Source organism: Polypterus senegalus, chromosome 4, assembly GCF_016835505.1.
Source record: "Polypterus senegalus isolate Bchr_013 chromosome 4, ASM1683550v1, whole genome shotgun sequence".
NCBI classification, from domain to species: domain Eukaryota; kingdom Metazoa; phylum Chordata; class Cladistia; order Polypteriformes; family Polypteridae; genus Polypterus; species Polypterus senegalus.
Window position 1 is genome coordinate 20862682 of NC_053157.1, and position 24789 is coordinate 20887470.

Below are 24789 nucleotides of genomic sequence, written 5' to 3' on the forward strand. Positions count from 1 at the left end.
ACAGCTGATCTGATAGCACAATAAAACAAAGTGTAAGAACAGGTAAAACTGTTACCTGGACCATAGTGACCTCCAAACCTCGACTTGGAATTGGTTTTGATATGTTTGGCATATATTAAGACTTTAATTCGGCTCAAAGACACACTTTAAAGAGAGGTTCTGCAGTGTCCTTTTATAGCAAATAAGCACTAGAAAATTAGAAAGCCAAATCAGAAAACTGAAAACATTAAGTATAGATATCTGTGTTTTCTAACCAGTTGAACAAAAACACAAATGAACTCCGGTGACAGCTTAATTCTGTAACTGAATTCAATTACACTTCATCACTGCACCTTACTGTGGGAGTCACTTTGTTATTGTATCTGATTTACCCTTCAAGCCAACAATAGATGCTATGGGAACAGTTTCAGAGTTAATGACTAAATGCTTTTAAGCTTCTCTATTATCTGTTCATCTCAGCAAATTTTAGAAAGCAGACTAACTTTTGAAAAATAATAAATACTGATTGACCGGTAACAAATCCAGCTGACTCAGTCACCCAGCCATGTTGCATATCGATTAGGAAGAACTGAGTAAAGCACAGTTTCCTGTGGTGACTGAGCTGATCCTGTCTATGTCAGTTCTTTTTTTTATTTCCACACACAGGTCCATGATTTGAGCATCAAGTTATCTTTATACTACAGTGTGTTTGAGACCTCAGCTGTTAAAAAAATCTGGACTGTTAAAACAGATCTTTGAATGGTGTTCTGCTAGCCAGTATATAGGAGTGATGGTTCAGAACACTGTCAGTTCCAGTAGCGTTTTAATTAAGATATGTTTTCACTGAAGTGGCACTGTCTTAATTTCAAATGTCACTTTCGATTATTCTTTTTGGAAACATCTCAGTAAGTAGAAGAGATACCTTCTGCACCCCTCTGCGTTGTGTGAAATTGGAAAGATACTCTAATAGAGTTGTTCCCAGTAGCAGCTGGGATTTTCCTAATTTTTTGCATTGCTAAAATATGGAACAGAATGTAAAAAGGAAATTATGCTGATTTTTATGCATAACGTAATCATGCCAACAACCCAAGTGTTTTCGTTTTGAGGAGGAGCATTCACTGTTCACAGAATGGTTCATTTGCTTGTTGATATTTACAATCATTTGCTTAAGTTGCTGTAAGGAAAGTGTAATATGTGAAAATAATGCCTTCCCCTGTTGAATAAAATGCAATTCTACAAGTTCCAAGTGGAGACTTGTCAGTTCTAGTTACTTCAGTGCTCCCTGCTATCAGAGAAATTAAAGGTAATTATTTGGTTTCTTGGGTTATAATATGAAAATGTCCATAGTGTTACCACACTGAGTCTTTTCACCTGTGAGAACTAACCCACATAATATTGCTGTATAATAAAAATAAAATACAATGCCATAATATAGTACAATAAATACTGTAAGATCATAATTATTCAACTAAAATGTTTAAAGAGTATTCATAGGGGACAACTATTAACCACCTGGATTATTATTAACTATTAATTAAGCGTTAGACTCAAACGTTGCTCGGGCCGTAAAAACAGTACTGAAAGTGTCACTCAAGGTATAGACGTGCCTCATATAAGACACAGATTCACTCGGGTTGTAAAAGTGCCAACAGCATTAGTGCCGAGTGTAACTTGGGCACCAGTATAGGCGCGTCTTGTGTAATCGTCAGGCCCGAGATTTACCCTGGCAGACACGTCTTCTCCAAGCCTCATAATGACGTCTTGTAAAAAACACCGCTCTTCAGCAGTGATGATGAAGTGAATCTGATGGAGAGAAATTGAAACGGTCAATGAAAGTGATTCTGGGAATCTGAAAGTGACACTTGCGTCACTCTCACATGTGTAGTGTGCTGTTCATATTATTATTATGATTATTATTATTTGTACCATTATTATATTTTCTACACTTCTGACTCTACTTTTAGTATTTCACACATTTAAAGTAGAAAGATGAGATTTAATAAAAATGTAATTTTTCATGCCAAAAAATGCAAATCTTTTTACATGTTTCTTTGAAAAAAAATGTAACGCTAAAGAGGCTACGCTAAGTTTGTTTTCCAGTTCATGGAGGCACAATGGTATAGCTAAGTTTCAACAAGCAAAAAGATGATAAACATTTGACTCCTTGTCAATGGTGCATGACTGTGTGTTTATCCACGTAATAATAAGGTTAAGGCCATGTCACATTACACAACGTTTCCAGTGATTTTCAGCCATAGTCTTCATTTACATAATCTTAGTGAGCCAGAGGCAGTGGTCTAATCTGACAGCAACTCACTCCAACTAATCGACGACTCAATCTGACAAAATCAATCTGGCTTGATTTTTCTTTAGTCATAGGAGCTCTGTGTGTTATGAGAGATAACAACTAGTAAATGCTCATCAGGAAATAAAATGCATATAATTCAGACACAAAGATTGAGGATCATGGATGTTTTGGACCTCACAAACAGAAGAGAAGGTCATCTGTTTGATTTCTTGTGCTTTTTTTAAAAGATTAGACTTTCTCGTATGCTGATATATGGGGATAGATAATTGATGAGTAAACTACAAGAAAAAAAAATATTTTTATATTATGAACATTAAAGAACCATCAACAACAAATCAAATGAAATTAATAGTATATTGAACAATTATTGTAAAAGTAAAGTTGAATAAATCAGACTCTGCTGCTGCATGAATAAAAAAGTGTCACTTCCGGTTAGCGGACATAACTCAAAAGTTGATAGAAATCTACGTTTTGTACCTAATACTTGTATGCAAAATTTGGTTGACCTAAGTGAAAGCGTAATCAGGTTATCGTGTCTAGACTTAATTTCAAAAATAGTATTTTCGGACTCACCAAGGTCTAAAATGTCGAGATTCATCAAAATCCTCAGGTCGAATTTTTGGATGAATACAATACTTTCCCTATACGAGTAATTAAAAAGGGCAGGGATTGTGGCCGATTTCACCATATTTGTTAACCTTTCATGCAGCACCGGCTCCGTCAGTCACAAATATTGCTGACATGCCCTGTAATTCTCAATCATGTAAACTGTCATAGTCCGGCGGAGAACTCTACAACTGCAGTTGGCAAGTCTGGCATACTCTAGAAGCTGCACAATGTGGTATCGGTTTTAACTATCCTATTTTTAACTATTCTATTAAATGGGTTCAGAAGTGAATGATTTGGATGATCAGTCCTGCCGACCACACCAAAGGCGTTGGGGTTGCAATAATTCAACAAATCTGCAGATAAGTAATAACCTCATCATGCATAGTTAGAATAATGAGGCACACAAACTAAAGGAAGTCAGACTTCATTCATTTTTCATGTTTTCTTTGTTATAATTGCTTACTCATATTTACTTCATCATTCTGTTGATCAACTAGTGTGATAAGGATGGACTTTTAGTCTTTGACAGGAACTTTGGAATCATTGTTTGGTGTATCCACTTTTAAATTGATAATAGGCTATTTTACTGATATTCTTATAGGTGATAAAGTATGTACAGAAAAAAACTAAAGTTAAACTAAAAACTTTATACTGTAACTTATATGATCAAAACTTGCTTGTTTGCCTGACCAAATAACAGGTCAGAAACAGTTAAAAGTGGAAGTCGGGTTGTCTTTGGCAAGTGGGAAGGAGTCAAAGATGCCAGGTGGTTGACAGCTTGAGTCATGTGTGCCATCTGTATTATAGGCTGCATTATATCTATATGCACATGCACACTAAACATAAACTACATAATACTATGAATAATTGTATTATTTTTTTAAATGATGCATGATTTGAAAGTCATTGATCTGTTGTCAAGTCAGCCTCCCATATATCAGGCTCCGTTAATTTAGTTGTTTCATGAGACACAGCGAGCCCACTCCTGGACCTTGCCGATGGCAACCATAATTCCAGGACTCAAGAATACAGTACATTTTATTTATTGCTAGACTTCGATATTTATATTTTCTTAAGAAATGTATGCTGTAAAATGTATTATACATCCATCCATCCATTATCCAACCCGCTATATCCTAACTACAGGGTCACAGGGGTCTGCGGGAGCCAATCCCAGCCAACACAGGGAGCAAGGCAGGAAAGAAACCCTGGGCAGGGCGCCAGCCCACCGCAGATGTATTATACAGTATGTATTATACAGTATGTGTGCTGGGTTTACTAGGGGCAAGTATACAAATACAATTCCTTTGTGTATGTAACAAATAGGAGCAAAGCAAGTAACCTACCAAAACAAAGGCTTGGGCTCAATCTTGGTGGTATCCTGGACCACTTTACACCTCTGCTGATAGGCCAAGCTTAACAGTAAATTTGCAACAGTACCCATATAAAGGCAGTAGGTTCAGATGGTATAAGCACATCTTTTGTGATTTTTGTATTATTTGTAGTATTTAATTTCATCTGAACCTTACATAATGTCAACATGTCTAATATCATATCAATTAGTCTCAGTTTAGAAAAAAATCGAAAATTGGGCAAGGAGTGTGGGATCTGATATCAAAAAACAAATGCAAATGTCTATGTGGGTTTAAATCTTAGGTGTGATTGGTCTCACTGCTATAAGCATTGCCATTTCACAGTGAAGCATTCTAATCATGGCAGCAGGCTAGTGGCTGACAAACCGACAGGAAAAGACTAAACATTTGTTTTCTAAAATAACAGCACACAAATTACTTTTGTGATAAAAGCTGAAACTCTGGGGGAACCAACTACAAATGCGAGTAATTTTCTGGTATTTAAGACTGTTAAACAGAAATGGGCCATTTTTCTGAAGAAGGATATTTGAATGAATAAATGTTCAGTGCTGTGAGAAGAATACCAAAAGCATCAGTTGGGTACAAAGTTATTTACCAGAATAAAATGACTGACAAAGCTGGTGCTCAACAACAGTACACACTTGCTCTGTTGTGGGAGCCATTTATGAAGAAAAGGGTGAAATTACAGAGGAACAAACAAATGAACAAGAAAGGATTTGGATTTCTACATGAGAGCATCTGGCAGTTGTAAACATTTGAAACTCACTTAATGCAGTCTGGAAAACATTACCACATACTGATTAGCAACTTTAACTGGGAAACAATTTTAACAAGTTTGGGAAAAAACGTGTTAGAAGGTTAATGGCACCGTGTATCAGAGTGCAAACATGCCTGTAGCTACTTGTAAGGGAAGTTCTCTGTGTTCTGCTCTGTGTAACCTGCGCCAATACATTTTCTGTGGAGACAATGAGATCATATAACACTTTCATTAACCATTTTATTTATATATAAAAAGTTGCTATTGACATGCATCTGCATCTGGAGACCACCTTCTTTGCTCTGCTTTGTTTTGGATGAGGGTTGTATTTTGGTTTGTTAAGTTTGATTTGATTGCATGGATTATTAAATACTTTTAATTAAAATCTATCTATCTATATATATAAAAGTCAATGTACGTGTGTATGTATTGTGTGTATGTTCCAGCATCAGTTCCAAACGTCTGGAGCGATTTTCATGAAACAAATACTGTAGGGTGAAATCAACCCTAACCCACCCTCTTCTGGGTAGGGTGGGGGTGATTTTGCAGTCTTGTATGCATATTATCATCCAGTTGACACTTGGAACGACCACCAGAGGGCAAACTGGAGGTGACTGCCAGCATTCTCTATATCTGAGCCCCACCGCATGCCTGTTGCTTTTGAAATTAAATAGAGTTGGCCAGTTCCGAGCGTCAACTAAATGATAACATACATACAAGGCTGCCAGAGAAGGACATTAGTGAGTCTTCATTGTTTGTTAATTTATTCTTATTTTTAAAGTTGTGTGGTTGTTTTTTTTAATTACTAGGAGGCCACTTTGCATCTCTGCCACTTGCGTTTTGAAGAAGAGGGCTGAACACACCCCAAGGAGACATGGTCGCTCCTCCAAAACGCCTCTTAAATGGTGATACAATGGGAACCAAATACATTTTTTTTACCTCCTCTTTGCTCAATCAGCTGCTGGATTGCTGCTGCTGCTGCTGTGCTACATGATCTGTATCTTGCGCAGAACTTCAAACATTTAAAAGCCTGTACAGCAGCTGTCCTTTTGTCTCATTGCTTTGTCTCTCTTCTCCCCCAGACATCCTCTGCTCCTGTTGGGGGTCCCGCTCCCGAGGTGCACCCCTATGAAGAGGAAGATTTTCTGTTCTTTTAATTGAGAGATGGAACTGTCCCCTCCGACTACAGACAGAGCTCGACTCACTCCTGAAAGAGACTGTTTGTTTGAAGTGTCTGAATAACTTTTCTGTCTCTAAAATCTTCTGCGTATCTGTGTAACTCTGTGACCCAAGCGTGACAGCATATGTGGATTTCACTTTCACTAAACAGCAAATCTTTTAATTCTTGTGGATATGCGCCTCTTCATTGGGAAGAAACATTACTTTTCCCTGATGGCAACATGAATTACACAACCTACAAGTCTCCGACTTAAAGTTTAAATCAGTATATTCGATCTCTTTTCACTGTTACATTATTTTTCTGAGTAATAATTTGTTTGTTTGCGCTAATGTGATCTTTAATATAACTTTTGGAGACTTTCGAATTTTTGTACTTCCATTATATCTAATCTGCTCTGCATGTGTATCGTGCCAATGTTTTGAATTCTTTACGACGTTCTACTCTGTCATCTACTCTTTGTTTTGTGGGACATGAAAGTGTCTCTCATGTGTCTTCTCTCTGAAAAAGTCTTGTCTCATCCCAAGATTTTTTTATATAATAGAGAGATATTTTTCTCGAACATTTTAAAAAAAACATTATTTTCCTCTGGGGCAACGCCGGGTATTTCAGTTAGTTGACAAATAAAAAGAAGCTGCTATTGACATGTATGTGCATCAGGGGACCACCTTCCTGGCTCTAATGAGGTGGGCAATATCACCCTGGGAGGAGAGGGGGCGCTAATGCTAACATTATCTTTATGGCATTAACTATGAGAGAAAACCGAAGAAGCTGAACCTTTAAAGTTTAAGAAAACAGACTTTAAGAGGTGATGTGATTGAATTATTTAAAACAATAAATAGAACTAGTATGGTGGATCCCAGCTGTTACTTTAAAATAAATTCAACAAAAACACTTCACACTGATGGTCATAGATATGAAATAAGCTACTAAGTAGTGTGATAGATAGAAGTACTTTTGAGAATTAAAACTCGACTTGATGGAATCTAACTGGAGAAATGAGATGATTAAGATTGATGAGCTTGTCAGGCTGAAAGGCCCGTTCTTATGAAAATAGTTGTAATGTTCTAATTATCAGAGGTGAACCAGTGAAAATAGAGAGATAGGACTTTATTTGTCCCCAGGGTCAAATTTGGCTTTTTACAGAAGCTCTTTAAATAAAAAATACATAAACAGATAAATAAATAAATATATACACGTACTTTGGCCTGAACACACATTAGAATGAACATAAAGCGAGAAAATTCAAAAGAAAGAAAAGTTCTGACTTGGCTGTCCCAGTCCCAGTGAGGCGTTACACAGATGTACTGCTGTTGGTATGTAGGAGCCCCCCAGTTGTGTTTTTTGACACACTTCTGCTAAATAATTCACTGGCTGAAAGTCCTTAGAGTAAGTGTGTCATGGAGAGGATGTGCAGCATTGTTCATAATAACAGCATTACATATGCAGATCGCATTTTAAAGAAAGGCAGACAAAGTCAATATATTCTTCACTCCTCTATCCATTTTATGAGCCCTCTTAAACAAATCTGAATGTTCCTGGAAGTCATTCCAGTAGCCATAGAATCAAGGCAGGAACCCACCTTGGACAGTTAGTTTCAGTATTTTTTGTGTGTCGCTATACAGCAGAATTCTTATTCAAGATTCAGTACAGTAAAACAAGCAAACCTATAACCTTTAAAATATACAGCATTACTTATTTTTTCCCCAATGTGAATAATTTCTGACTTTCTGTAAACAGAATGCAATGTTGATCAGCAAAATTCATCAAAGCGTTTTTGCAGTGAATTTGCTGGGTTTACTGGTGACCTCATTCACTGAATTTGTTCTTGAAAATTCTCTTTGCAGCTGGCAAATTTAAGAAGACATTAGCTAATCTTAATTAGAATATTATGAGAATATTTTGTTGTTCTGCATAGATTCTTTGTACGTTGTGCCTTCAGTGTTGCATTAAGCATCTTTGCTTCTTGCTATGTAGCACAGATTGGGTTGTGACAGCCCCCCTGAAGCTGATTCCCTGTATTACAGGCTCTGAACTTGGAGAGTACAGTTTCATCTCAGGAGGGCACAGTGTCAAAGCTTCAAGTCACATTTTTTGCCACAATAATCAGTCTAGCATAGATGGCAGCAGCTTCCCTAGCCTTGAGGAACACTTAAAAGATAATCGAACCATTTTTAATGCACTCAAACCTAATTTTATTTCTTCTTCTTCATTCACTTCAATGCATTTTGTCGAGGTCACCGAAATTTGCACACCTTTTTGCTTTTCTACCGAATCTGAGGCAAAGCAAATTCTATGGGGTTCACAAATTACAAGTAATGTGCAGTATAAGAGCCAATGTTAGAAAGCAATGTTAAAGTTAAATTTATTCAAGTGTTTGCTTATTTTCAATAATAGAATATCAGTTGTTTACAGCTACCTAGAATATGGTATACGCCCTTCTACCCCTGTAAGTTAATATGAACTAGAACTTTTTTTGCTTTATCTGTAAAACTAAGTGCTAATTAAGTTAGTTAGGAAAAAATCTTACCACTAGCATGAACCATTAGATACACTATATTTACAAAATGGAGATGGCATAAAGTTTTCTGGCCCTTCTTAATGTGCCTAACGTATGCCTCTGACTAAATTGTGAGAGATGAAACAAGGAAAATAAGCTTTAAACAGAACTTTCTTTAAACAATAACTTTTCTTTATTATCAATTTATTTCTCCAGCAGACCCCCGTGACCCTGTAGTTAGGATATAGCTGGTTGGATAATGGATGGATTTGTTTTGCTCTGAATTTACTAAAACTTTTAAAAGGAAGATATTTGATATATGTAGTTACATGAACACACATCACACTATTTATTGCCTGAATCATCCTATAAAGTCAACTGAAAGTTGCAGAACTTTGGTAGTTTTAGATAAACGCACCTAAATGCAGTATTTATGTAAAAACTATATATATATATATATATATATATATATATATATATATATATATATAAAAACTTCAGGGATTTTTTTGAGGACATTCCTTAGCCTGTTTCTATAGGAAGTAACTTCAGTGTCTAACACTTTCAGAACAGATGATTGCACTGCATAACCTCAAGGGAGAAAGAAGGAGATTAAGATACAGCAGAAATGAATGCAAAAATATTGCTAATCAATCTTTTACATTTACATAGATCAATATGTTGAACTACTTTATTTTAATATGGTCTTTTCAGGAAGAAACGTTTAAGGAAAGTATTATTAAAAACTGTCAAACCAAAACTAAATGAAAATCTCAACAGATAAAATGACTAATGGTATTGAATATCTGCACACCATTTTCTTAGTTTTCTTTCTGCACAGCTGTAGTATAGCCAATACAGTAAATTAAAAACAAATGATGGCAAAAAAGCAATACAGTACAGTAGGAAGATTCCGTTTTCTCATATCCACTGAAAGAATAATTAAAAGACGTTAATGTTCTGGTGGCAGGCATTATTATTTGTTTAATTATAAAAAAGAAAACAATTTGCATTTTATCTATCAGCTAGTAAATCTGCATTATATCAGCCTGCTTTTATGGAGCCATCTGGTCAAGGTATTCAAAGAAAAAAAAATGACAGGTTTTCTAAATACACTACAAAAAATGGAATGCAATTAAAAGAAAACCATGCACCATACTACTGGCTGCACCACTTCCACAACATACAAGCTTTGTATTTAATCTTCAGTTTGTTTGAAAGGACTAAATATTACAGTCCTGATGATTCACCACGGTACTTGCCTTGAGTGGGGTTGGAAATGTCTTTTGTTGGAATGACATTGAAGATGACCACTTAGTGTTGCTTCCACCAGTATGACACATCATTTGTGTACCTCGGCCTCATAGGGTGTTTCAGCCTTTTACCACAAGACACCCTCAGCTGAGGAGAGGCAGGCCCACCATGGGCTGATCAGACATGGGTGTGTCGGATGGTTACTAAGTCTTATTACTGTCTCCTTTTGCTTCAGCTACAACCAGTGACTGCTTCTTTCAGCGACAGCAGTGAGTTCCTTAATTGCCTTTCGATAGGCCTGCTCTCTCATTAACACTTCCTTCAGCAGCCTTGTAGTGGAACTGGCTAAAAAGACCCTGTAGCCCATCTCTACTGGATGCACCTTCACCTTCCAGCCTCCCCCTTCTGCCTCAGCTGCAAGACTGGCATAGCGCAGCTTTTTTTCTTTCATAGGCCTCATCGATGGCATCCTCCCAAAGGGCTGTCAACTCAATGATAAAGACAAAGCAGCAGGATTTAAAACAAATGACCAAATCTGGATGCAGATTGTTGGCTGTGATTTCAAATGGGAAGGTGATTTTGGTCGCCACGCATTTCTCAATTCCTGGCTGTACTCGGCAAGCATGAGTCAGAAGATGAGGGCTTGGTCCACGGTTTCTCCCTTCCTGTATAAAAGATGTTAGCTAAGAAAAGGTAGTCTGGGCAATTAATGGGATGGTGTTAGTTGACACTCTCTTGTCCTCTAGTGCCAGGCCAAGCAACTTAGTACTTGGTTATGATGCCACGTGTATCTTCCTTGCATTAAATTATTCTTACAACCCACCAGGATGTGTTTGTGGGTTGTCTGGGTTGCACACTGGTAACAGGCTGGGTCCTCTCCACACCAAGGATGTAGGTTTGTTGGCGAGGGAAGCAAATCACAGGTGGCTCTAACGATGAAACTTAATCATTTCTATGTTTCAGAGCCAGCTCCATGTGATTTTACGTCGCTCTATGCCAGTGGTGGCGAACCTATGGCATGCGTGCCAAAGGGGGCACTCAGAGCCCTCTCAGTGGGCACGCGTGCCGTCGCCCGAGCACAGAGTTCGTTGCTATAAAGCCAGAGGAATGCGGGGCCGGGCTGCTCCCCTCACCGCTCCCCCTCTTCACGCGCTCCGGAGGACTTTTCTCACATCACCCGCCCCTCTGCCCAGCAGCCCAATGGGAGCGCTTCCTTCCTCTCCTGTCTGGGGTAAGGCGGGCGGCACACATGCTGCTTGAGGGTGCGGCACGGACTGCAGCCTTTTGAGTCTGTGATTCCCATGGTGGGGTTGGAGGGGATGTGGTATAGCGGGTCCACAGCTCAAAATTGAAAAGGCCAGTTTTAACAGATAATTGCCTTTCAGCGCAAAGGGTTATGGTAGAGTGGCGGAGCGGTTTCCGGGAGCTTTGTAACGCTGGCAGTCCTCGCTTAAGCGCACAGGTGAGGAGTCGTCCATCTGTAATTATTGCCGGAGTTGCTAATCGCCACGCCTGATCCACGTCCCGTAATATATAATGGAAGCTTTGGGGCGGAGCTTAATAGGGAAGACCTGCGTGAAACACTTGAGAGGATCGAAGGGATGACAAAGGACAGCACAGTTAGTTATGAAAATGAAATCCTTAAAGTGTGGAATTCTCTGCCAAATAATCTTAAGTCAATGAAGGCACTTGAGATTGCTTTCCTTACTTTGTTTGGAACATCTTATGCTTGTGGCAGCTGTTTTCAGCTTTGAATTCAATCAAATCTGACACCAGAAACAGACTAACAGATGACCTGAGTGCTGCATGTGTTGCTCTCAAGCTTACAAAGTATGAGCCAAGGTTAGACAAATTATCAGCATGCATACAACAGCAAAAAGCACATTAATTGTTCAAAAGCATACCGAATGCAAACTTTTACCTTTCAACAAAAAGTTGTTTGTATCATTGAAAGCTCCGTTATTATGTTTTTCTTTTAAGACAAAAGATGTTAATGTATGAGTGGCTTTTCTAAACTAAAAGCTCAGTAGATAGACAGACAGACAGACAGACAGACAGAGCATCAGTATTGGCAGTCCAGTCCAATTTATCATCCAGCTGCACTCCCAGGTATTTATAGGTCTGTACCCTCTGCACACACTCACCTCTGATGATCACGGGGCCCATGAGGGGCCTGGGCCTCCTAAAATCCACCACCAGCTCCTTGGTTATGCTGGTGTTCAGTTTTAGGTGGTATTCAGGTTAAATTGCCATGTTGGCACTTTGCGATAAATAAGTGGGTTTTGGATTGCAGTTTGGGCACTTGGTTTCTAAATGGTTCGCCATCACTGCTCTATGCTATCCCACCTCCTTCACCACCAGATGCCAGCATTCACTTAGAGTAGTCTTAGGTATTATGTAAACTGCTACAACTAGTACAGCAGAGACACAAATAATACTTTTGAAACAATTTAAAAAATTCTTTTAGATGTAAATGTTCTCTTGTATGAAAATACCCCCAAGGAGACGCGGCCACTCCTCGGAAATCCCCTCTTAAATGGTGATACAATGGAAAACAAATACAGTTGTTTACCTCTTCTTTGCTCAATCAGCTGCTGGCTGTGTGTGTGTGTTTGCGTAGATTTCCTGATGTTTCTCTCTTTATTTTGCAAAATAATATTTTGCCTTTCTTTAATACTACATTTTCAATTACTATATAGCATGATGTACTCGTAAGTGGAAGTATGATCATAAGAATATAACATAATTCAGTTCAACTCATAGTACTGAAACTTATTATTAATTATGGTCAATAATAAATGGTTTTACCACAAGTGATAATAAACATCCAACCTTTGTATTATTCAGTATTTTTTCTTTTTCTTTTTTTGACTATATGATTTAACTATTTGATGTACACCTCCATAATAAATAATTTATTTTTCGAGAATTATTTTCAGTATCACTTACACAATTCTCTTAGATGTCTGGGAAGCAGACAAGCTTTGTGGATATCTGAATAACAAATTATAAGAATGCAATTTAGTAGAATAATGCCCCTGAAACATCAAAAAGGGAGGACAATGATTCTTTATAGAATTGCTTTTAGAAGAAGTCTAAAAGAGAAATGAAAATACTGTCACCACAGGATGCATATTCTCCGAGGTAAAAGGCACATTTAAATTGCATATCTTTTTATTTTTTTCATTTATTACACAAATGATACTGAAATAAACAAAGCATACAGCTTTATAACTTTCATTGTCTAGACTCACTGTTAAGATTTAGCTGGGGAGCTTTGATATCTTTTTGTTTTCTGTTCTTTTCTTTGTTAATCATTTTCACCTTTTTTGTATCTATTATCTTTGATTGTTTATTGTTAGTTTCCATGAACTTCTCTGTATTACTTGATTTTGAAACTATTATGTTAATTATTAATCAGGGGTAGGGTTTTAAATTAAGTTACAGCCCTCAAGTGCAGCAGTCATTAGTGCTGAATTTACATGAGGACTATTTATTAACTTTAGAAGTCAAAGCTTCCTGTTAGAATACTAAAATATTATAAAAACTTTAACAAGAAAAGCCCAACAAGCGTATCTCTAAAGCTAAAAGGTCCCTAAAGTCCTGATTTCCATCACAGTACTTGGTAATTTATTCCATGCGTCTGTATTTCTTTTTGTGAAGACAAACTTCCTAACATTTGTGCAAAATCCACCCTTGACAAGTTTCCAACTGTGTCCCGGTGTTCTTGTTGCTAAATGTATCTTAAAGTAAAAGCTGGGATCTAGTGTACTAATTCTTTTCAGAATTTTAATCACTTCAATCACTGTAATTCTGAATCTCCAACTTTCGACTCTTTCTATCTCTCCTCTTAACTCATACCTCAGAGCCCATGAATCAGCCTCGCCTTTCTCCTTTGGACTTTCTCTAGTGCTGCTACATCTTTTTTGTAATGTAGTGAGCAAAATTGAACACAGAACTCCAGGTGAGGCCTCACTAGTGGCTAACCTAACTTAAGCATAAACTCCCTTGACTTTCATGTCACACATTGTGGTATATTAGCCTTCTTGATTGTGTCTGTCTGCACTCTTCTCGATGTTGCTTCTGATGTCTGGAAGTTGATAGTAGTGAGTCCACTATAACTCCCATGTCATCCTCATAAGGTGTACTTTCAAGTTTCAGACGTCCCACTGTATAATCAAATCTAACATTTTAATTCATACATGTAATACTTTACATTTACTTAAATAAAATTTAATCTGCCACAAATCTTTCCAGTATATTAGCCAAGTCCCTTTGCAACAAATTGGCTTATTCTACATTATCTGCAAACTTAATCAACTCATTGATTATATTCTTTTTCCAGATCATTTAATGAATATTAAAAAGAGCAACAGCACTGCACTGATCCCTGAGAGACACCAGTTTTAACATCACCTAATTCTAAGAAACGTTCCCTTCACCATTACCCTTTGCTTCTTGTATTTGAGCCATTTTGTACCCACCTAAGCACTGTGCCCTGACTTCCCATTTCTTTTAGTTTGATCACTAACCTTTGGTATGGTACCTTATCAGAAGCCTTCTAAAAATCAAGATAAATAATATCATAGTTCAAATTACCAGCGGCCACAGTTTCCTTGCTTTGGCAATGTATCATGTAGTGTCCTTCAGTGGCTCCCTTCTTGTCTTCTCTCTTAATAAATGTTCATTCTTTTGAAAGGAGCTCTTAACTCTATCCTGGGAACCCCAATATAGCTGTAGGCATTTGTTCTATGCAACTTCTGTTTTTAATTGTACTCCTAGGCTCATTAATCTAGGTGTTATATTACCACTTTCTATGTTTTGGGAGCAATGTAGACATTACAAAACTGATTTGATAAAACATAATTAGAATGACCAAGTATTTATATATACTCAGCAAAAAAAGAAACGTCCTCTGACTTTCAACTGTTTTTACTTTCAGTAAACTTAATGTGTAAATATTTGTATGAACACTAAAAGAGTCAACACCATAAACTAAAAATGTTTCACAATGTGTCCCTGAATGAAGGGAGGCTCAAAATCAAAAGTACCAGTCAGTATCTGGTGTGGCCACCAGCTGCTTGAAGTACTGCAGTGCATCTCCTCCTCATGGACTGGACCAGATTTGTCAGTTCTTGCTGTTAGATGTTACCCCACTCTTCCACCAAGGCACCTGCAAGTTCCTGGACATTTCTGGGGGGAATGGCCCTAGCCCTCACCCTGCGAGCCAACAGGTCCCAGACGTGCTCAATTCCTTCGACGATAAACACGAATCCGTCCATCACCCCTGGTGAGACAAAACCGTGACTCATCAGTGAAGAGCACTTTTTGCCACTCCTGTCTGGTCCAGCGAAGGTGGGTTTGTGCCCATAGGCGGCGTTGTTGCTGGTGATGTCTGGTAAGGACCTGCCTTACAACAGGCCTACAAGCCCTCAGTCCAGCCTCTCTCAGCCTATTGCGGACAGTCTGAGCACTGATGGAGGGATTGTGTGTTCCTGGTGTGACTCGGGCAGTTGTTGTGGCCATCCTGTACCTGTCACGCAGGTGTGATATTCGGATGTACCGATCCTGTGCAGGTGTTGTTACACGTGGTCTTCAACTGCGAGGATGATCAGCTGTCCTTCCTGTCTCCCTGTAGCGCTGTCTTAGGCGTCTCACAGTGCGGACATGGCAATTTATTGCCCTAGCCACATCAGCAGTCCTCATGCCTCCCTGCAGCATGCCTAATGCACGTTCACGCAGATGAGCAGGGACCCTGGGCATCTTTCTTTGGGTGTTTTTCACAGTCGGTAGACAAGTCTCTTTAGTGTCCTGCGTTTTTAGAACTGTGACCTTAAATGCCTACTTTCTGTAAGCTGTTAAGGTCTTAACGACCATTCCACAGGTACATGTTAATTAATTGATTATGGTTAATTGAACATGCATGGAAAACATTGTTTAAACCCTTTACAATGAAGATCTGTAAAGTTATTTGGATTTTTAAAACATTATTGTTGAAATACACAGTCCTGAAAAAGGGACGTTTCTTTTTTTGCTGAGAATATTTTACATAGGGATAGTTTAGTGGGTCTTTTTACCTTGGTTATCAAGACTTTTATCATCATCATGATTTCAATCTGCCTTTCCAGATCATCTAGTTATTTAATGCTGAAGATGCTTGCTCTGCTCATTGTTATTTGTCATTATTAGGATACAAAACAAACTCACAGGAAACCAATGAAAGAGATTTATGTATTCAAAGTTACAGAAAAACTCAAAATACTTCTAAATGTGTTATAACTGTAAAAATCACTGTGCAGTGCTTTTAGAATGCAGAATAAGAGAGGAGAAAGGACAGAGCCATCCACTGCACACACACCACTACTATATCTCCCAACTCCAAATATGCTGCTCTGGTGTACAAAATGATCTTTCAGTCTCCAGTTAATGACTATATTCAGGGCAGTCTTGTCAAGAATTGCTTAGGACTTAATCTACAGTTCCTGGCTGGAGTTTAAAAGATACTTTTGGTGTTCAGACTACCAAAGTCAAAAATGTCATAGGGGCACATTCAAAAGGAGACTCTGCAAAGGTCCAAAGCAGAAAATGGAAGGGCACTACATAACTTTTCATTTTACTTTCTAGTTCTTTTGGCTGCTCCCGTTAGCGGTCACCACAGCGGATCATCTGTTTCCATATCTCCCTGTCCTCTGCATCTTGCACTGTTACCCTCATCACCTGCATGCCGTCTCTCACTACATCCATAAACCTTCTCTTTTTCTCTTTCTTGGCAGCTCTAACTTTAACATCCTTCTCCCAATATACTCAGCATCTCTCCACTGCACATGTCCAAACCAACACAATCTCGCCTCTCTGACTTTGTCTCCCAACCATCCAACTTGAGTTGACCCTCTAATGTACTCATTTCTAATCCTATCCATCCTTGTCTAACTAACAAGACATTTTTTATAAACAATCTTATTAGTGATAAAAAGATTGATTTTATTGCGCTAAATGAAACATGGCTTAATTCCAATGGGGCGGCAGTTTTAATCGAATCTGCGCCTCGGATTACAGTTTTACTCGTGCGACCGCCAGGGAAAAAGGCGGTTTGGCAAACATTTACTCGAGCCGATTAAAATGTAAAGATGTTAGTTTTGGTAAATTTAAGTCCTTTGAGTATCTTGCCGTTGTTATTCATGGAGATTCTCACGTTCTTGTATTATCCGTGTATAGACCTCCTAAATATAACGCGTTTTTCCTTGAGGAATTCTCTGACTTAATGTCAATTTTAGTTACAAACTATGACGCACTCTTAATAGTCGGCGACTTTAACTTTCATTCGACAATCAGTGTGACCAAAAGGTAAAGGAATTCATGAACCTCCTGGACTCTTTTGATTTGAGGCAGCTCGTTAATCAGCCTACACATAAAGCAGGTCATACGTTAGACTTAGTGATTACTAAAGGACTTAAAGTTGATATAAAGCAGGTCACTGATATCGGTCTATCAGACCATTTCCTTCTACTATTTAATATAGAAATAAAGATAGAAAACGCTCATGAGAAGCATTTTGTTAAAAAATGCTTCTTTGACTCATCAGCAGCTTTAAAGCTTACAACTATTCTAAGCAATCAGTCCGTTTATAATGCCAGCTATAATAGCGAGGATAATGTAAATAGTAAAGTGGAAAACTTTAATTCTAAAGTAAGAACTGCTGTTGACATAGTTGCACCTGAAAAGACAGTTAAAAATCCTCTAGTACTGTTATTCCATGGAAGACCCAAAGAGTGTCTGATTTAAAAAGAACATGTCGTAGAGCTGAGCGTAAATGGAGGAAAACTAAACTAACTATCCACTATGAGATATTGAAGGCTAAAATAACAGAATACAATAACACAGTCCGCCTTGAGAGGCGCTGCTATTTCTCTAATATTATAAATAACAATGCTAGTAATCCCAGAGTCTTATTTTCAACAATTGATCGTCTGTTAAACCCAGGTAACACAAAGGAATGCCCCCAGAATACTTCCAGTGAAACCTGTGAGAACATTGCTGTATTTTTCACTCAAAAATGATATTGGAGATAACATAGTATATCTCCCCAACACTGCAGAACCTCCAAAGCCCCGGTACTCCGTTATAAACAAATTAAATGCTTTCACCAGGATAGATTTACCTGAATTACATAGTATAATCTCTCAACTGAAACCCTCCACCTGCGTCCTTGACCCAATACCAACCAGGTTTTTCAAAGAAATATCAGGCGTGCTAATTGACAATATTCTGGACATAGTTAATTGTCATTAGATACGGGGTCTTTCCAGACTGTCTTAAGACTGCTGTAGTTAAACCCCTGCTCAAGAAAATAATCTTGACCCCTCTGCCTTTGAAAATTTTAGACCCATTTCTAACCTGCCCTTCTTAAGTAAAATTCTAGAGAAGGCAGTCATTATGCAGTTAAATGACCACCTCAATAAACATGCTATTCTTGATACTTTTCAGTCAGGCTTCAGAACAAATCACAGCACAGAAACTGCACTTGTTAAAGTAGTAAATGACTTGCGGGTAAATGCAGACAGAGGCCATTTATCTGTTCTCATCCTCTTAGATCTGAGTGCTGCATTTGACACCATTGATCATAATATTCTTAGAAATCGCCTTAGTCAATGGGTGGGCCTCTCTGGCAGTGTCTTAAATTGGTTTGAATCCTACCTGGCAGGGAGAAAATTCTTTGTGAGTTGTGGTAATCAAATCTCAAAGACACATGATATCCGATATGGTGTTCCACAAGGCTCTATCCTGGGTCCGCTGTTATTCTCAATCTACATGCTTCCGTTAGGTCAGATTATCTCAGGTTACAACGTGAGCTACCACAGCTATGCTGATGACACACAGCTGTACTTATCAATAGCACCTGATGACTCCGACTCTCATTCACTAACACAATGTCTTACTGGTATTTCTGAATGGATGAATAGTAATTTTCTCAAACTAAATAAAGAGAAAACTGAAATTTTAGTAATTGGCAATAATGGATTCAGCGAGGTTATCAGAAATAAACTTAATGCACTAGGATTAAAAGTTAAGACGGAAGTAAAAATTTAGGGGTAACCGTTGACTGTAATCTGAATTTTAAATCGCATATTCATCAGACCACTAGGACAGCATTTTTCACTTAAGAAACATAGCTAAAGTTAGACCTCTTATATCATTGAAAGATGCTGAGAAATTAATTCACGCTTTTGTTTTCAGTAGACTAGATTACTGTAACGCACTCCTCTCAGGACTACCCAAAAGACATAAATCATTTGCAACGAGTGCAGAATGCAGCTGCTAGAATCCTAACTGGGAAAAGAAAATCCGAACACATTTCTCCAGTTTTGATGTCACTACACTGGTTGCCTGTGTCATTCAGGATTGACTTTAAAATACTGCTTATGGTTTATAAAGCCTTAAATAATCTCGCTCCATCTTATATATCGGAATGCCTGACGTTATATTCCAAATCGTAACCTTAGATCTTCAAATGAGTGTCTCCTTATAATTCCAAAAGCTAAACTTAAAAGAAGTGGTGAGGCGGCCTTCTGCTGTTATGCACCTAAAATCTGGAATAGCCTGCCAATAGGAATTCGCCAGGCAAATACAGTAGAGCACTTTAAAACACTGCTGAAAACACATTACTTTAACATGGCCTTTTTATAACTTCACTTTAACTTAATCCTGATACTCTGTATGTTCAATTCTTCATAATAACTATTCACAGTGGCTCCAAAATCCATACTGACCCCAACTCTCTTCTGTTTCTTTTCCGGTTTCTTTGTGGTGGCGGCCTGCGCCACCACCACCTACTCAAAGCATCATGATGCACCAACATTGATGGACTGAAAGCCAGAAGTCTACGTGACCATCATCATCAGGTCCTTCCATGAAAACCCTAAATACAAAGAGGACTGTTTCATTTATGTTAGGTAGATTGCCCAGAGGGGACTGGGCGGTCTCTTGGTCTGGAACCCTACAGATTTTATTTTTTCTCCAGCCTTTGGAGTTTTTTTTTTGTTTTTTCTATCCATCCTGGCCATCGGACCTTACTCTTATTCTATGTTAATTAATGTTGACTTATGTTTATCTTTTATTGTGTCTTCTATTTCTCTATTCATTTTGTAAAGCACTTTGAGCTACATTTTTTTGTATGAATATGTGCTATATAAATAAATGTTGATTGATTGATTGATTGTCACATCCAATGCAAGTCTATACACACAGTAAAATTTTGGCAAAAATTCATGAATTTACGGTACATCAGCCTGGCTTACATTTTGGAGGAAATCCAGTTCTAAATCTTTCTTGTGTGCCCTGTTCTGTGCTTAAATCAAAACCAGCTATCATTAATTTACCAGTAATCCGGTCATCCACCAATTACTTTAATATCAGAACCAATGGAAGACACATTTCAAGGTAGAAAATCTCATATTTGTTGTATACATGATAATCATATTTTTCCATGTTATCAAAACTAATCACAGTTTAACACAAGAATTAAGGCACAATTAAACATTTTTTTCCTATATGCAAATTAGTAATTTAGTTAAATGAAACCTGCCTAACCTTCAGCATCTCACACCTACATCTATCTCGGCAGCTATACAGGTTAGTCTTGATGAAGATTTTTTAAAGAATCTACCCTTCAAAGACCCTAGGGACCCAACTGGAACTCAGCCATACACAAAATACACTCTAGTTCTGTATGTGCCAAGCATACCATAATTAAAGTAATGGTCTCTCATCAATCACATTTATCTTGTTGAAAATTGTCAAAAATGCAATGAACATTTGATCATTGCCATCAAGCTCCAGCATCACTAGAACACATGTTTTGGGAATGTATTAAATTAAGAACATTTTGGACAAAAAAAATCTTTACATACTTCTCAAACAGCCTCTGTGTCACAATCACTACTAATCTACTAATGGCGATATTTGGTGTACTACCAGACAGCATTAAAATGCATAGGGAGAAGTCAATTGTAACAGCCTAAACTACACTACTAGTATATAGACATATCTGCTGAACAGGAAGAATCCCAACCCACCTTCTGTAACTCAGCAGGTAAGCAATGTTCTGTATTATCTCAAATTTGAAAAACACTGAATTCTCTTTTAGAGGATATGTCAAAAACTTTTTAAAACGTGGCAAGAATTCATTAATATTATTTTAGAATAAACATGCTGGGCCTGTGATTGACTTTCTTATGTGTTATTTCTCTTAATTGTGCTATTATAGTTGAAATGTTTTATATACATATATATATATATATATATTGTGAGATGTGGCCGGCTTGTCATCCCAGCCAATATCCCCAACCCACCAGATGGAGCCCTCCCTGCAGTATGGAGGTGCCCCGAAGACCAGCAGGGAGTCATGGGACATGTAGTTTTTATACAAAACCCTGCTGGATACCACAGGGGCCACAAGAGGGAGCTTCAGGGAGGACCGAAGACTTATTTGTGCCCTTTAACCCGGAAGTTCGTCAAAGGAAGAAGGAAGTTCCGGGGTGAAGAAAAGAACATTTTACCTGACCCGGAAGTGATACAGGATCACATGGACTGGGGATTGAGAACACGTCCGGGTCAGGGTATATAAAAGGACTGTGGAAGCTCCCAGATGGCGAGCTAAGCTGGGTGGAAGGGTGGCAACGCGTCTGGGAGTGGAGGATTGTGTATTATTATTGAGTATTGTGATTTGTATGAGTATTGTGGAGGAGAGGGTAGTTTGTGCACTGTGGCTGAAGAATAAAGTCAATTATTGGACTTTTACCTGGTGTCTGGAGTTGTGGACAGGGGTTCAAGGGAGCAGAAGCGCCCCCTATCTGTCACAATATATATACACACACATATATACATATATATACATACATATATTTCTTTGCTTGAATCTCTCTTCTTTTTCGCTTTCTCTTAGCTTGGGGTTGATTCTTGCTTTGCCTTTCTTTTTTTGTATTTCTAGGTTTCTTTTGTTTTCTCTGTTTTGATTTTGAAGTAAATAGTTGTATCTGGGGGTGGCACGGTGGTGCAGTAGTAGCACTGCTGCCTCGCAGTTAGGAGACCCGGGTTAGCTTCCCGGCTCCTCCCTGCGTGGAGTTTGCATGTTCTCCCCGTGTCTGCATGGGTTTCCTCCGGGTACTCTGGTTTCCTCCCACAGTCCAAAGAAATATAGGTTAGGTGCATTGCCGATTCTAAATTGTCCTTGGCATGTGTGTGTGTGCACACCCTGCAGTGGGCTGGCGCCCTGCCCAGGGTTTGTTTCTTGCTTTACGCCCTGTGTTGGCTGGGATTGGCCCCCGTGACCCTGTAGTTAGGATATACTCTAGCGGGTTGGATGATGGATGGATGGTTGCATCTGTTTTTCTATTGTTAATTGTTTCACTGAATAGTATGGCATTGTAATGTTCTACTTTTGAAAATAAAATTAAACAAAAAAAAAGTTCATGGAACTACTAGAGCCGTCCTCTGACTTACCTCTGCTCTGGAACACAGGTTCTATTTAAGTGCCAAGTCATCCCCAGCTGCCCACTTTGGGAAGTGGGAAATATATACATCTATTAAGGCAGGAGGAATTCCTGACCTATATACTGTGGTCAACAATAGTTCATCCATACTTGTGTCCTAGAATTGGTAGTAAAACATCTGTCACTAGTAGTGTTGCCACTTCCAGTGCACCTTGCATCCGAGCTGCTTACAGCCCAACTCCTGTTCAGCATGAAATCAAATGAACTGCAGTACAGGTCCCTACCAGGCCTTGCATCAGAATGTACAAGTTGTTGGTTATAAAATAATATATTTTTGTGTCCATTAAGCAACTATAGTCTAACAACACCATAAAAAAGTCAGAATTAGCATAAGCTGTCCTAATTTGGTGTGTACATAAGAAATGTAATGATTTACTTCATGAGGTAGAAGTGCATACTAAACAAGAATAAAAAAAATACTAAAAAAAGTGTACTTCAGTATAAACATGTAAAGTCAGAAAAATTCTCAATTTTAATAGAAATTTGTAATTTTCCACCCCCTGATAAAGGCCCATTGAGAGGTAAATCCCCAATAAGAGATTAAATAAAATTATGTTCATAATTACTGACCATGAAAAGATCTAAAACTATACCCCACATACTTATTTTTGAAATATATAATTTTTTACTGGCTGTCAAAGGGCTATGGCCAACGGTAAAACAACAAATATAAAACCTTAAAATAGCAAAAAACAACATTCCACATGTCTGTATTACCAATCTCCATCTTTCCAAAGTTAAAGGGTGACTCCCCTGAGTCATTTGGTGTTGCATGCACAACTTCAAGTTCTTCTGTTCATTTTTACTAAAGGCTCCTATTAGTTTACTCTTCATCAGAAAGGTGTCATTTCCTGCACAAAATATGGTCCAACAATAGTCTAAAAATAAGGGGTTTTCAGGTTTAGAGGGCCAGAAGCAGATGGGGCAAAACTAGACATCAAGGCACATTGAATGGCATATCATATACTGTATGGGGATTTTCTCATACTGGTGAGTTGCTGGAGAAAAAAAAACAGCCACTTAATTGTATTCAAAGTTCAAACAGTATTTGTATGAACACGATATGCAAATGCAATGTACTGCTTATCTTGTAATATAGCATTGTACATCTTAGTGCTCATTTTGTCCTAAAAACTAAAACGTAGGTTTACTTTTTTATCTGACTTAAAGAATTAAGGTTAATCAATTAACACACCAATAAAGAATTATCTTTGCAATATTATCAAATTCAATTAGAATGAACTTTAAGTTTTTTATCAATTTATTCATTCTTTGTAAAAAGTTGGTCAGAAGAAAAGAATGTTATCATATCCTTACCAGGAGTCCTAGAAGATTTTCACTAGGCTTTATATGTCTCTGGATCTCACATTCGATTGGCTGAATGACCTTGATTCCATCTTCATAGAATACATAAAACATATTTCCAATTCCAATACCTAGAATATTAAAATGATGACAAATGAAGAGCAGCACCGCTTGTAGAACTACAAACGGCACCTACAAAAATTTCACACTTCTATTGGCACAATACATTTCAAAAAGGTCATTTTTTGTCAGTTATAGGTATAATTTTAACCCATTTTGGTTATGTTACAACATACTCAATATCTGGAATATCTTTAACTTAAATCGAATGGATGGAAATGAAATGGTTTATTGTATTTTTTAAGAAACACAGAAAAATAATAATACTAGCTACAAAAAGTTTCACAAGGTTACACAGATATGGGAAATCGTAATCTAATATAGTTTACTCCACAGAAGGGCACCATAAGTACGGTGTAGCTATGTTACTGACATAAAGTGAAAGTCACAATATTTTTTTCTGCAAATGAAGCAATACTTTTTATAGACTTTTAATAAGTTTCTATAGTGATTACAGTGGCAAAAATTGAAATTGCATCACCATGAAAGCATTACCCACTTTCTATCAAATTTGGCATGGATTTATAGCTACTTATGTAAATGATCAAGTGTTCGACTCAATATCCTGGCATAAGTTGTGATGGAAGATGTGGCCGTTGTCCATTATGAAGATTAATATTTAATGAGGTTTTGTGTGTAGTGTATACTACACATTTTGTTGTACCTAAACCAATCAAATTAATGGGAAGTGCATTTAAGACATTAGCCAGGAAGCTCTTCTTTAGGCAAAGGGTTGAGGAACTCTGAAACAAACCACTGAGACATGTCAAAGAAGCAGAAACTTTGACAGCCTTTAAGAAGAATCTGGAGAAGACACTAGGGACAACTTAGCTATTAGCTAAACAAACAGACTGAATGG

The 24789-nt window shown here is 37.9% G+C and overlaps 1 protein-coding gene across 2 annotated transcripts in view; it reads right to left on the reverse strand.

Moving 5' to 3' along the window:
• fstl5 (follistatin-like 5) overlaps positions 1–24789 on the reverse strand; it is a 1124912-nt gene that overhangs the window by 89184 nt on the left and 1010939 nt on the right. For both annotated transcript variants that reach the window (XM_039750328.1, XM_039750329.1), the window contains one exon: positions 23823–23941. In XM_039750328.1, coding sequence (XP_039606262.1) covers positions 23823–23941 — 119 coding nt within the window. The remainder of the gene's footprint in view (positions 1–23822; positions 23942–24789) is intronic.